We start from the raw sequence: 15670 nt of genomic DNA, 5'->3' as shown, positions 1-15670 counted from the left end.
GTTAGTGTCGACTGTGCTTGGGAAGAGAGGTAGTGATTGGCTGCGCGGTATGATTTAGACAATCGATATTAATTACCAATTTTTCAATAGTGTATCTCAAACAATAGTTTGTTTTTGTTACATAAATTTAACCGTAAAAGAATTTCTGATCGATTGATGCCAAAACCTCGAAAACCTGATTATAGATGACTGCAAAATAAGCGCTCAAAACCTGACCACTTTTCTCTGGTTTTCCCTGGTTGAATTACTAGATTTTTAAATTCAGGGGCCTAACTTCGATATAGACGTTAGTCAACGTCAAAATACAGATGAAAATGTGGCAAAACTGTCCGTAGCATGTCAAAATTCAGTTGAAGGTTTTTATTACGCTGGAAAACGTTTTGTGATAAAATGTGAGAAACTCATCGTGAACTTTCTACAAAATAGTAATTTTATTAGTATGTGTTTCCTTTACGGCCTGCAAGTACCATCTGGACATAGTATTTTCCTTTTTTGCAAACCTTACATTTCTCGTTTTTTCGTGAATGAGAAAATTAATAGAACCTTCATTGGCACCATTGCATGTAGTAACACTTGCATATTTAAAAAAACACGTGATTTAGTATAGCAGTTTTTATGTGAATGGCAGTGCGCATAACAAATATGCACGTTTGAGTAACTGCCGTTATGTTAATACCGGTAAAACGATGATGCTGAGATTGAAATGACTTTCACTGACATTGTGTTTCTGTTTCTGCAATAGTAGTTGTAGTAGTAGTAGTAGTTTTAGTAATAAATCCTCAACATTCAATGTGGCTCTTGCTCCAGGTTTGTCAACATCGTTGGCTTCGCGTTCACATTAGGCTTTTGCCATGCTGAACGCCAACGCGAGCGATCGGGCGAGAGCCTTGCCGTAGGTTAATAAACAGCCTTAAGTAGAGCTGTTCATCAACCTACGGCAAGGCTCTCGCCTGATCGCTCACGTTGACGTTCAGCATGCCCAAGGGCTTGATAATTTACGCGACGCAATTGTAGGAAAATTGTTTTGAGTTTGATTTTATCATTTCACACAGAATTTATCTAAACCAGTTACATACAGCTGTGTGTCTTAATGCTTTCGATATTTACTGCTTTTTACTTGCATCTGTTACGTGAGTCCCACTATGCTACAGGGTAATTTATTTGTAGGTTTTCAATAACGACAACTACTTACATAATTAATTATTTGCCTATCGTTTTTCAATATTATACAAATAATCGAAAACAACATCATCGAGATAAATTAGAAGAGAAATAACAATATACAGCCTCACGGGTAATGTGGTTTGTGTGATAAAGACAAAGGACTTGTAATCACTCTGTTTTTTATATTTCTTATCTTTTGTTCGAGTGGATTTTCAATTATGTATTTCTTTGGAAGAAAACATTTCGAAATCTATTTACAATATGAGTAGTAACGAAGAAAAGTTGGGCGACAGTATTTTCGAAACTTGTTTTACCTATCCTGTTTGGTTTTTGGGACATTACTGTCTTAAATTTGTCTTTATTAAATTTATATGCAACTTTTGGCTGTCTTTCTTGACCGTTGAAATAGTTTTTTTTATTGTTCATTACTTTAGGTGATTGCTAAATTTATTCATATTTTATTTGTTTATTTGTGTATATCTTATCAGCTATAGTGTTTTATACCTTAGATTAAAAGTTGTATCATTGTAAAAAGTGTATTTTTCAGTAATAACAGTAAATTACGAATCCATTACATTTTCCATAGTAGTTACGCTTTGAACGGTAATCTTACGCGGATTGCACCCTTGTTCATTTTTGTTGCTCATAACAATTCGACGCGCGGATTATTTCACAGCTGAGTACGTTTGCTGCTGCGAGTTGTTCGTTTGCACCCAGTTTCCAAAAACATCACTGCAATCAAACAAAAATCATAATTTTCAATGTAGGACTTTGTTGATAAATTATACTAACTTACCGGCAGTGAGTGATGACACATTCGTTACTGCAGTATTCATCCTCCCAGTCCGAATTGACGATCGCTGGGTTCTGGCAGCCGTGCCGGATACACTGCTGGGGTGCTACGTTCTGCTGGGTTGGACTGCCGGACACCGGGGGAGCAACCTGGTGGGGGCTCATGTGGCCACCCGCTCCCACCGACTGCTGCTGCTGTTGTTGTTGCATCGGATGACCAGTTATTTGAGAGTGCTGCTGCCCTTGCTGCTGACTGTGCATCTGCAAAATGTGGAGAATACTGATTTATTATTCTTACATGTAGCTTGATAACACCCAAAAAGGTTGATAAAATAGGTAATTGTGAGAAACTTGCGGTAAAGTTCATGCATTTCCTAATTTTGGTGTACGATTGTTCTCATATTAATTACCCATAAAAAATGCTGCTGGTATGTAGCGGTATCATTCTCGTTGAGTATACTTGCTACAATTCTAGTGTCAAATACATAACAAATACCAAGCCGTAAAATTCTCCTTCATTGACGAGTAATGAAAGATACATAGTTCACGGCTGGGTATTTGTATAGGATAGGGTTTCCACCTCTTCGGGTTTCATCCGAAGTCTTCGGGTTTGGGGGATGATCTCTAATTTCCAGGTCTCTGGGTAAAATCGAAATATCTCTGAGCCAGCGAAAAAAATATTTTCAACTCGTCATAAATTAGAAAATTTTTTTTTTAAGTCCTACGAATTGCCGGAAAACTCAAAAATTTAGCGAAGTAATTTCGACAATAATTTTGGGCATTTTGCCAAAGGAGATTTCTGTCAAATTTACGGTGAATCTTCATCATTTACTAAATTTCATTGAAATATTTTACTGACATTATCACCAAAATCAGCGAATTCGATCGGCTGCTAAGAATTGCTAAGATAAATAAAGTATTTTCTTAGATGAATAAAGTAATTGCCAAGATAAATAAATTTAAAAAAAAAATCACAACAAGCATTTCAACGCGCTTAACACTGCTTAATCTCCGGGCTAGATATCCATATCAGGTGGCAACCCTAGTATAGGAGCTCGACGTCATAGAATATGCGCCTCAGCCTGGCGTAATCTGTAATATCTCTGGTGGACGTTAGTGAACTGAATGCGAATCCTGAGTGTAAACACCTCACAACATAATTGGCCTAGGTTCTAGGAGATTTAGAGCGGCGAAATCTTTCTAGGAACACACCTTTTTTCTCTCTGTGTGAACTCGCCACTGCGACCAGAGACATTTTAATCCATTGCCCAAGTGTTTTCGGTACTCCACATTTCATATTATAGGCATAACCAGTGTTATAAAAATGACTGCAAGACAATGACAGCAAATTTTCAACTGATCCGGCTCTCATTGTATTGCATAGCTCTCTCTGCTCCCCACACGTTCGGTAAACAGTCCGACAGCAACTGACGACAGCAGACATGTAACTCCAAACGGGCTGTTATTTTTCATCTCGTTATGAATGTTGGTTCTTTCCAACTAGCTGGCATCCCGCCATGTTTCTAGGACTAACATCTCAGCGTGTGTGAAAACGAGATAGCATATCACCGCCACTTTTCATACGCATAACATAGCATCTGTCAATGGGGGCCGCAAATCGCGGATCCGCTGCCATGTTAGCTGCGATGAAACAAAGCAAATAAGATAGAGATGCCAGCTAGGTGGTTCTTCCAAGCTGTCGCAAATGACAGCTTATAATCTTCCGACATCCTTCAGTACGAATCCGAGCGGGATGTCAGGTGATTATGATTCACGACAGTAAGGCCGATGAAAGAACGAAAAAGAGATGGTGCAAAGCATCTTACGTGGGGAACAATATCAACAATGGAAACGGTTTGCCTTGTATTCAATATGCCACCAGCCTGTGAAAAGGGGAAACGAAAAAATACGAGTCGATGACAGCCGCAGCCGATCAGCAGGCTGTCAACAGCAACAGGACATCCTCAAAATGAGCAAACTAGGCTGTCATGTCCGAACGAACAAAATACATGAGCAAGAATGAGCTGTCGTACGCAACACAAGACAGTTTCGTTACCTTGTGTAAGCTGTAGCTGTATATGAGCTCTCATGACTAGCTCATGCATGAGGCTGTTAGAGTGAAAAGAGAGAAAAGTGGTCAGTATAGTGTCGCTCTCCAGTCATTTTCCTGAGCTTTGACATAACACTGTTGAAGTGAGTGATACGCTATCATTTATGTTCGTGCTTGTGTTGTTACTGCTCTACTATACCTAGCCTCTTCCATTCTACCAACTCCACCAAATTAAAACTCCCAGGAGAGAGTCCTTACTCCACGTTCCTCTCTGGTTTTCTAAGAGGGACTCATATCTTATCTTATCGAAACATCGTTCCTCCAGCTAATAACGCGCCATAATTACAATTCCCTGAAAAGTATTATTATAAATTACTCAGACCAGTTTTATTATAGGAGGGACTCATGATTGTCTTTTCTCCTTAGAAAACCTCTAGAGTGCAGGAGAACATCTTGCATTGCGAAAACAACTGCTCTCACACTAAAGAGCAAATCAACGCATATGCTAGAAGAGAACGACGGACGATTTTTATCTGGTGAGCTTCCTGAAAGCCTGGACATCACGCACAATAATTACTCAGCAGAGCTATCTGCGGTGCGTTTTACAGCTTGTTTGTTGAGCATGAAAGAAGAGGAAAAGAGATTGGGAGAAAACAAATAGACTACGTTGCTCGTGCCGGCCGAGTTTACTCTGGTCGAATTCGTTTTCTCGGTGTAGTTACACGAGGACTACACTTTCGCCCGGTAGGTTTTTTTTACTTTCGGGACTATTCGCCAGTGGACACTGTGGTGTACTTCTGCCACCGCTTCTGCGTTTTCTCTGTAGAGTGATTCATCCCTCTTGTTTCTATCAGATGTGGGGTTAGCTGGAAGTGTGTTTGTCTCTCTGGAAGTTGGTTGAGACACTTTGAAGTGGAGAAAGAAGCAGTGTGGTGAAAGCATTTGCTACACGCAGGCTGAAAGGGAAATGCGCGGTGAATTTTTTTCTCCGCTGAGGAGAATGACAATCATGGAGAGACTTTTTTGACAAGAAGAAAGTTAACAGGGTTATTGTAGATTTAATCTTGAAGGAAGGGTATGAAATGTATGCTAAAGTCCTTTGACAACTAAATGAACTGATTTTTCTCTACTAAGATTCGAAACCACGACCATCCGGCTTACCAAAGCGGACTCTGTGACTTTGCGACTACGAAACTAGCCTTTCACCGCACGAAAATAATGTTCTTGGAAAAATTTTTAGCCATTTTTTAGTCGGCGTCTTTGTTTTTCGAATGGGGAACTTATCGCAATCGGTAATTTCTCGGACTACACTTTTGACACCGTTAATGTTTTATTTGACTTTCCGGACTACACTTTTTCTGTCTTTAACTACCCTTTTTCTGTTCCGCACTACACCCCATAAAAGCAGAGTGTACTGTAGGAAGTTACCAACACATTCACACGTAACTACATAAAACTGGTTTGTTTTAGTTCTCGTTCCATGTGGTAAAGTGTCAGGTAATTTTTTTTCAGTACAAAATGACGATGGCGATAATGACCAAAACATAACAAGTTGACAGCTATCCCATTATTACGCTGCAAGCTGCAAATTGTAGTCCGGAAAAGTGTAGCCACACCGCGAAAACGAATTCGACATTAGTAAAAAATGATCATGATGATCATGATCATGATTGACCGCCCGCGGTTGCTACTCCGTTATTGCCAGATCAGCTGTAATTACACAGAGAACCAATGGGTGATGTTTGGGACTAACATTCATCCTCAATGTGTAAAAACTGGTGATCTTATCTTTATGTTAGGCAATACCAGCGCCGGCCGCATCCGAATGCAGGTCAAAGAAGGAGTGTGTATGGGAATATGTTGACATGATACTCGCTTTATTGGAAGCCGAGAACAGCTCTGCACTTCCACGAGAAATCACTGGGATGTTGGAGAAAAGGGTAGGGTTTGCAGCAGATTTCGTTTTGGTAAACGATGCGCTGAATTCGGGTACCGGGTTCATAGCAAATATCGCGCCTACAAGTTCATATTAACCTCCGCGAAAATTATTACGCGATTCGAACTCGTTCTGTTTGATATACCACCGAAAAAAGGGCACGCGAGAATACCGGAACTGCGATTAAATTAATACAGACTAAAATATTCGAACATTCCCTCAACAAATCATCATGCAACTACCGAAGAGAGTCTCCCATTGGTGTATCTCAGCCGACTACACAATGTTACGAGAGCTACGAAAGCTCTATCCACGTTAACGTCTCGACACTTCTATTGTTTCCTCCAAGAGGTTATACCGAAAACTACATCGCGTTGATAATCTATCTGTAGAAAACACGAACTCATGGAAGGTATCGACGTGACATTCGGACATCTGTTTATGAAGTCCTTATACAACTACCGAAACGTATCTCCCATCTATTTATCTCAGCTGACTACACGATTTTACGAAAACTACTGGAGTTGAGTCCACGTTAACGTCTCGCCACTTCTATCGTTTCTTCGTGAAGGACCCTCTTTATACCGAAAATTATAACGGTAGATATTCGGTCACCCGGAGATATGGCTTTCTGCTTAACAGGTCGACTAACGACATTCGTCTGTTCTTAAAAAGCGATTCACTACACTCTGTAAACCCTTAGATGTGCTTAACTAACCCGAGCCGAAGACGCGTTTACACCGGAGCGTTATGCACGGCAGCACTATTCCCTTCTACCGACGCAGACGCGCAGGGACACGGTGTTTCGCACCGGTTCTCTCTTATAATAAATAAACTAAGATACCTACTGGCAAAGTTTCATGCCTCCAAAGCCTAAAAACTAGGAAAAATGCAAATATGCATATCAAACCAAACAAAGTGCTAAGTTTATTAACAAAATGCCAAAACAATCGCAATCAAAATTTAGTTGTCGTGGACTATCGTCAGCCCGACCAAAACGGTTACAGTATAATTAAATAAAAATTGTTTATGTGTATTACAATTGTCCAAAAGCTAGAAAAGTCATAAAATAAAAGCATAGAACTAAGTGAAATGTCTGTAACCGACCAGTTAGGGCATGGTAGACGATGGGATCAAATACTTGTCGAGCGCGATATTGAATTTTCAAACTATTTTTAAACTATATTGTAAAACTGCCTATTTTGTTTTGTAAGAGTGTCATGCATTCACAGCTCATTTTTCAAAAGCCAAACTAATTATAAAACGAGCCCAACAAGAGTCATCAGATTGAATTTAAGTTCGTAGTCTTTTTATTATAGCTGGCAACCCCGGGTCACTGGTCTACACCAAATAAAAACAAAAAAAAAGATTTTTGTTGCTATGTTTCTAGCCCCCGCGTGGCAAACGTCCATCGCGGATGAAACTTTGAACAGATTTTCAGTACTAAGGAAAAAATATACTTAGCTTATTAACAGAAATATGCATTAAGGAAATTCCATGATCTCAATAATCCGGCAAAAGATTCATCCTGCTTTATCTGTGTCCAGTGAGCACTGTTCTCTTCTGATAGTTATTTTCCCGTTTCTTTTTACGCCGGTCAAAGTCCAACGAAGTCGTTTTTTTTTCTCCACAAAACGCACATTCGAAAATAATCAAGGCCAATTAACGTATTTAACACCAACTTTTCATGTTTTTTTCACTGTTTTCACACGCAATAATTAAGAAAACTTAGCGATTAGCAACGCGTTGTTCGACATTAGTAAAAAATGATCGATAAAAAAATGAAATTGTCGATATCGATTTTTTCGATGCCAAATGTCTTACAAATGCATGAAACTTCGAGATCTGGTGTTATCTCGTACTTAAACGGCCTTCGAAAAATTAAATTTTTTGTTTGGTTATAACCATAGGTGAGCAACACTAACCAAGTATTCAGCGCCGCCTATGGCCTATTGCTAATCCACTAAATGAATATTTTTTATTAAGGCCGTTACACATTTCCTTTTCATTTTATGTCACTTTCCCTCCCTTCAACTGGAGACTGTGTTATAAATAGATACACAAATAGAAAAGCAGTAAATATGGAACCCTTTGCTAATATTCTTTTCCAAACAATTCTGGCAACCACATTTAATTGCGCATGACTTTTCATACGCACTAGAAAGTGTAATAAAATTTCGAAACTTTGTAAGGATATATTACTGAGTTTCGAAGCTTGTTTATACATTTTTTAAATTTCAAATGCAATACGAGCATAACGAACACATTTACCGTTCAAACCATTATTGCACGTGGTTCACAACATTTATACTGATTACAATACACATTCTGTAAGAAAAGTAACACTTCTGAGTTTGTTTACTTTGCACACTTGGAGCCTCGATTTGACGGTTCACTTGGAGTCACCGTCTGTACCATCAACAATCTTGTAAATTGCAAGAGGAAGAAAAAATAGTTCAAGCCGTTTTGTTAATATTGTTAGTTTTTCGACAGCGTATATACTTATAGTCCAGTGACAACGAGTAACGTCGAAAGGTCAAAAGGTCGTAACTACAAAATTTATCAAAGATATTTCTTTTTTTTCTCTTCGGTATTTTTTTTTTTCACCCCAAAAAAGGTTGAGAATCGCTGGTATAGAGTGACGCGAATAACAAGGCAGAAATATCAATTAAATTGATGCTTGTTGCAAGTTTCCATACGCGAAATGCACAAAGAATGATATTTTTGTTATCTACTCATACCTGTTGATTCATGTAGTGAGAATGCGGTGGTGTCATGCCCATGTTCATCATTCCATTAATGTTTGCACTAGTGAGATGATTTTGCTGAATCTGCTGCTGGTGTTGCTGTTGCGGTGACATTCCCATCTGTGGTTGTTGACCCATCATTTGCTGCTGCTGCTGAGCAACAGCCATTGCATTAATTTGCATGTGGTGTGGCGGTGGTTGTACTTGTGCTTGGCCTGGATGCATCGTCGGTTGGTTGTGATGTTGAAGATGTGGTTGCATTTGCATCATGGTCTGTAAAACGATAACAAAACAAAAAATTGTTCAAATTCTAATATTTGATAATTTTTACTGAGCCAAAAGATACAACTTCACTCTGCAATTTCACTTTTAAGTATATCAGTTTAATAAATGATGAGAGTGGCGAAGAAGTTTTCAAGAAGTTAAATTTTCAAAATATATGGTTTGTTTTATTTTACTACATTAACTTAGCCATAGCTTGTATTGCTGGTGATTAAATTTAGATGGCTATTCTAAACCATCTGATTAAGTTCAGATAGACATTCTCAAGTAAACCACAGCGTTTCCATCAAAATTTTCTTTGATTGTTCTTCATTTATCTTTCTTATGGGTTGACTGATCGAAAAATAAATTCCCTGATATTCCCTGTTGTTTCAGGTTTTCATTACCTTCATAGAATATAGAAATCGATAGAATTGGCTTTGAAGCAAAAAATTAAGGCGAATCTCTGAAACCTGTATTTATTACCTACTAGGTACCTTATTTTATCCAAAAAGTACATATAGATCGTAAATTTTTAGCGAATGAAACATTGAGGGTATTTCTCTACGTTTCGCTCACGTAACCTCACAATCGGAAACCCTTTAAACATAATACGCATGTCCGCCCATTTACTTATCTTGCGTTGCTATGTCTACAACCAAACGAAATATAAATATTGACACGTACTAAAGCGAAACTGAAATATCTGCATTGTAGGCACTATATTTTTGTTCATTGATTGTTATAGCAAAGCAAAGTTATGTGTAATGTCCACGGTCCATACCATTTTTTTAGAATTTATACGAGCAGTTGTCCACGGGGGGAGGGGGGTCAAAATCGTTTAAAATTTGTCTTGTGTAGGTGGATGGCCCCTTACCTATTTTTCTTGGCAAAAAGCTTAACTCAACAAATGCATACTGGATAAAAAGCGACATCTTTCGCTGAGGTGCAACCATTTTCACTGAACGGGGTACTCAACTGCGCATTTAGTTACAGTAATAAATGTTGCATTGCATATCGAGTTTGATTCGATTTTTTTAGCGAAATTAGAAATTGTTGGAAGTTTTCTAATATCGGTAGATAACGAACACCAAAATTCTTGATGAAAAACGAAGAAAAATGACGTACTATTGAGAAAGGTGGCTTTTAGCGATTAGTTGAGTTAACAGAAACTATCTCGAAGTTACAACAGTACTGATAAACTGAAATATTTCGTTGAACTAAATTGAACCAGTGACTGACGGTGTATAGAAATGAGATACCAGTAAATTGCTAGTATTATTTAACAAATGTTAAATTTCAATTAGATGTAGTCATCCTTTTTATATTAAGGACACCTTACATCAAGGAGGCGTTTGTTGCTGTATACCTACCACTTAAATAATCATACATAAATGTACACGATTATGCATTGCTGTCTCGCGATGCATTTGCATCCCTTATAAAGAAAACCTCTTTTCGTTTCATCTGTTTCAGCAAATTCCTCGACAGAAATTTATTCAACTATGCGCTGGACAAGATGATAAGTGTACTGATATTTTACATTGTGGATTTATCAAGTCTAAATTTTGAATGATGAAGCAAAGCCTAGGTTCTATATTCCAATCTTGAAACTTAACATTCATTTTATACCTACAACACAGATTTCGCGACTAACATTTAATACACAGAACGGTTGGGAGACTAGCACTGTGATTCTACTGTCCTCCTCGAAAAAGAGACGACTCAAAATACGAAGACTATCATCTTATCACGTCTAGCATAAACATTTCATATTTACAACAAATATTGTAATAGTGATGACACAAGAACCGACTCGAGTATTAGACTAACATTAGGAAAATTTCCAGTGCATTTAAGTCTTTGTTTATAAATAATTTGCCTCTTCCATACGCCTTTTAGCCTAACTAGATACAATAGCAAAATAGTACGTATGGAATAAAAGATCATTCTGCTTCTAGATCTACACGGGATGAGTCAAGCAAACATTTTTTTTAATACGGCCCAGTATTTATTTCACCGACGGAACACTATTTTGGAAAGCAACCAATGGAGAAGTATAAAAAATGGCCACACGTTGTTCTTAAAATACTGACTTGTGATTAAACTGGTTCAAACAACAGATTTGTCTTCCTGGTCAAGCGTACAAAGTTAAAAAAAACATTCGTGATAAAGAAACCTAACCTCACTTTGTATCTCAAAACCCGGCGAATATGTACGACCGTCTATCAATGAAGTGTTCTTCTCTTGCCGCACACTAGCGCACTACTCTGCTGGTGTTACTTGAGTTTTACGCTGCTAGGTTTTATTGAGCAAGCGTACCGCTCGCAGCAGAGTCAGCACCAATACTGTGACAAGAAATTTTTCCTGATGGTGATTTCCAACACACTCTTTCTTCGTGCTTATTGCGAACAGCAGTGAAACCAGGGGGTACGTGGATTATGTTAAATTTTGCTAAAGTGCTGGGACAAGCGGGATAAGATGCATAGAAGAAAATGACTTCGACTGATGTTATACAAAAGACAACGTGGTGCGAATTGCGTCGAAACAGGTCAGGATGTGTTTAGGCACGCGTCAGTTTTCATTGTTGATTTTACTTCTCACGCGAGAAAAGCCGCATCATTTCCAGTATAACATAACATCAGCCTTCCTTGGTTTTGCATCCTAATACGTAGACGAGTATTTTGTTCACGATTGGTTAATCCCTCAAAGCTCTCTAAACATATACATTTGTGTTCTCTATATTCAATATTGAAATAAAATTAGTAGCTGGTATCAGGGTTGCCACATTTAAATCTGTATTTTCCTCTGAAAAAATCTGAGCATCTGTATCTGGAACAAAAATATCTGTAAAAAAAATCTGTATTGTCTTAACATGAACAACTTTGCATTTTTCAAATTTTTATGGTACATATGCATAATCCATTGAGCTGAAACGTCTGAGGAATTGGAAATATTTTCAATTTCCTTAATATTTAGGGCATTAGAATTTTGAGTGTTCATAAAAATTATTGTCAATTTGGAAAAATCTATATTTTTTGACGAAAATCTATATATCTGTATATACAGATTCTGTAACGTTACTTCGGCCCAAGAATCTGTAAAATACAGATTAATCTGTGTATGTGGCATCCCTGGCTGGTATATGTTTTAAGACAACATTTATCATCAGAACGATGATGAATAAGAGTAAAGGAACAGGAAAAGCATAAAAATCTGAAAAAATCAACGCTTGAATAAGAAATGGTTCAAGAAATACGCGTAGCTTAAGGCAACATTCAATGGATCAAGAAACACGTCATATTTGAATGCAATCAAGCATTTATCAATCAATTTAGATTTATATGAAAAAATATTACCTATATATTTTTGAAAATGTTCGCAGCTATGTAGCATTGCTCTTTTTTTCCTGCTAAGCTAGTCTTATTTACATTTATCGCCATCACGCCTTCTATTTTGTATGGAGAAGGCGTCACGCCGTGTGTGTAACTGGGCCTTCACTTATCCCTTACACTATAAATAATCGACACGTTACTGCCAAGTGGATTCCACTTACTTCTGTGCTAATAGATGAAACATTTCTTATCTACGTGGAATACACTTGCGTTTAAGTGCACAGCACAAAATCATGTGTCTTACACTTCGGTTTACCTAGTCAGCCTATACACCAGAGAGACGCCGAGACACTCACCGTTAAGGCAGCTGTCAACATCAAAACGGGCGATCTGTATAATTTTGCATTGCCGTTATCCGTTTTGATGTTGACAGTTGCCTTAACGGTGAGTGCCTTGTCATTTCTCTAATGTATAGGTTCGCTAGGTTTACCATGTCATGCATACCAAAATCAATCTTTTCACACTCAGATCTCAATGCTAAAACACGTCAAATCTCGCCAAACATGTGAAAAGGGCCCATTTGCCATATGTAAACAAGCTAAATTTTCACGTTTTTTGATTTATACAAGCGAAATCTGCCCTTACCGATAAGATTTATTGATAAAAGTATTTACTCTTAATCAAACAATCTTATTTGTACGGGTAGATTAAATTGTGGCTTGTTTACATATGGCACATGGGCCCTTTTCACTTGTTTAGCGAGAAATGTCAAAACATGTGAAAATATCGTGGATTCCAATAAAAATCGATATGGGTCGACATGTTAAAATGATTGGGTTGGTTTATTGATATTCATGTGTAACGAGCATTTGGTATGATTACTTGAAATTATAAATAAGAATATGAAAATGCATGAATGTTGAATACTCAAAAGCGTAAACGGGCATTATTAAAAGCCTACTACTGGTACTGGAATTCCAAAAAAATCTGCAAAATGCAAAAAAAATTCTGGATAAAATCTCCATCCAGTCATTTCATGTAACAACGGTATTTTTTTCGGATAAAATTCCGGATGTATGCAACACTTAATTGCAAAATTTCCGATATTTCCGATTTCCGATTTCTCGAGGTACGATACTGACCTAACAAATCAGTCGTCGCAGGTTCAAGTTTTAGCTCGAGTGAGACTGTTAATGTCAGTTGGATCGTAGTGCCCAGCCCTACAATTATTTTGTACACTAAACAGTTTATGAGCATCCGGTAGATTGGACATCAAATCCTTCTGTTTCTATCTGTTCAAATCTGTATTATCCAGAAAAATCTGGATACCTTTCATAACTGATTAAGAAGTTCGAAACGCAATACATAATATTCTGTATAAGAAAGTTTTTATATGAAAAAAAAACTCATTTTTCGTTAGCACTATATAATACAACTTACGATAAATTTCCAGCAGAATGGCTCACATTGTAGCTGGATATTAAGCTACCGTTGGAACATAGACAAAATAAAGGGTTTTAAGGACACCTAATAGGTGCGTTTCATTGTGTCCCAAATAGGCCTTCAGGCAAAAAAAGCTTTAGGATTGTTTCATAAAGCATATATTATTACGTGCCTAGAAAAACTTCACTACATATTCAGCTGGGCTAGTAACGGTCAACGATGTCAAAAATAGTGATTTTTGTAACTGAGTTGATGGAAAAAGGGACCAAATAGTGACCAAAAGTTGGCTGTAAATCAGAGTAGGCAGTGTGACTTTGCCCTCGTATCCAAGTGAGTTTTAAAACTTGCTTGCACATTTATTTTCGGTTTGCACGTAAACCCTACTAACAGTGTTTTACACTTGAGTTGGATTTGAGTTTTAATCCTGCATAACAACAATTGCATAAAAATGCGATGAAATTCGCGCCGCGTCTGCTGCAACAGTTTGTTGCATTGTCCTTTGAAAGCATAAATTCGATCTAAAAACAATACTCATCGCGTTACATCATCGCCTGCATCGCTGGATACATCGTGCACTGCATGCATTGCACGCATTTAAACTCAATCGATCAGAGTGTGCGGTGCAAAAAAACTCAAACTATCGAGAGGAAGCAGATTCAAGTTGGATTCAAATCTGGAAAAGTGTTACTCAGTTCAACTTTGCACGAGTTCATGCCATCACTGCTGTAAATAATGAATTATGTTATTGAATGAAACATACAAATTAAGCTTGAAAAAATACTGTGAAACATATGTAAATTCCATCTTTTCTCGATTGTCAATGAATATAGAATTCGCGTATTGAAACAACAGTAAATGGAAAGATAGTTTGCGTCAATTACCAAATACCAGTTTTATAGAACACGGCATTGTAGCGAAAGAATCAATCATAAAGTCTTACACTCATGTTAAAAACTGTTCAATCATATCATAACACTGCAAAATTAGTTTTAATGTGAAATTTTACAAATACTACTAATTGTTTCTATTCTTAGTTTCATGTGAGTCATTCCATGCTACATCGCAAATCGATCCTGATTGACCATTTCCGATCTCGCTGCAACTTTTCACAGTTATTCCGTTTTGATAATAAAGTCATTTTATGATACAGGTCGGACTCGATTATCCGGAAACTCGATCATCCGGAATTCGATTATCCGGAATTTTAAACTCGATTATCCGGAATTTTATTTGTTTGGTGCTCGTTTTTAATTTTTATTCCGAAATTTTACCTTTACCATCCCTCCTGGCACATTTGTGACCATTTATGTAACTTACAGCATGTTTGGGACATGTTCGATTTAAGTGAAAATAATCAATGTCCAGTTTATCATTTTTCGATTCTCTAGATTTTATCTCTTTTCGCCTAAGAAATAATTTCTGGTTACGCCACTGCATCATACAAGTAAAATAAAAAAGGAAATATTTATTTTATGTTCGTTAATTAATATATTTTCTGTGATTCGATTAACCGGAAAACGCAATTATCCGGAATGAATTTTTTTGTTGATGTTTTGTTGACGGCTGCTGTTTCAAAAGAGCCTACCCAAAAAAATGTATCTGATAGATTAAATTTTCTATATCAGAGAAACGGCTTGTTTGATTGAAATGGTGTTTTTAGTAAGATTGTAGGTTAGAAAATTGCGGTTCTAGAAAAATTATATACATTGTAAAATTTTTTTTTCTTTGCCAGCTTTCCCAAAATGTACATTTTTAAAAAAATCTATTCTTTTAAACATTGATGATGACAATATATACTACTTATATACTACTATCTGTCAAAATCTGGTGATTGCAAAAAGAAAAACGAAAAAGTTATGAACGTTTGAGTATTTTGACATGTTCACTCTGAATTTTTTTTTAGTGTTTTTTTCTAGCTACACACAACAATGTTGAAAATTTA

At 37.2% G+C, this 15670-nt stretch overlaps 1 protein-coding gene across 5 annotated transcripts in view; it reads right to left on the bottom strand.

The window, feature by feature from the left end:
- Positions 1–409: 409 nt before the first annotated feature.
- Positions 410–15670, bottom strand: part of LOC129719196 (TOX high mobility group box family member 3-like) — a 295603-nt gene continuing 280342 nt past the window's right edge. For 4 of the 5 annotated variants that reach the window (XM_055670706.1, XM_055670704.1, XM_055670705.1 and 1 more), the window contains 3 exons: positions 8684–8962; positions 1961–2217; positions 410–1896 (listed from right to left, as the gene is read on the bottom strand). In XM_055670706.1, coding sequence (XP_055526681.1) covers positions 1830–1896; positions 1961–2217; positions 8684–8962 — 603 coding nt within the window. In that variant the 3' untranslated portion in view covers positions 410–1829. Of the gene's footprint in view, positions 1897–1960; positions 2237–8683; positions 8963–15670 lie in introns of those variants that run through there. The other variant, XM_055670709.1, reaches the window with a different exon arrangement.

The sequence above is a fragment of the Wyeomyia smithii genome, chromosome 1 (assembly GCF_029784165.1).
Source record: "Wyeomyia smithii strain HCP4-BCI-WySm-NY-G18 chromosome 1, ASM2978416v1, whole genome shotgun sequence".
Taxonomy (NCBI): Eukaryota; Metazoa; Arthropoda; class Insecta; order Diptera; family Culicidae; genus Wyeomyia; species Wyeomyia smithii.
The sequence above is the reverse complement of the archived record's forward strand: the minus strand, read 5'-3'. Positions and strand labels throughout refer to the sequence as shown.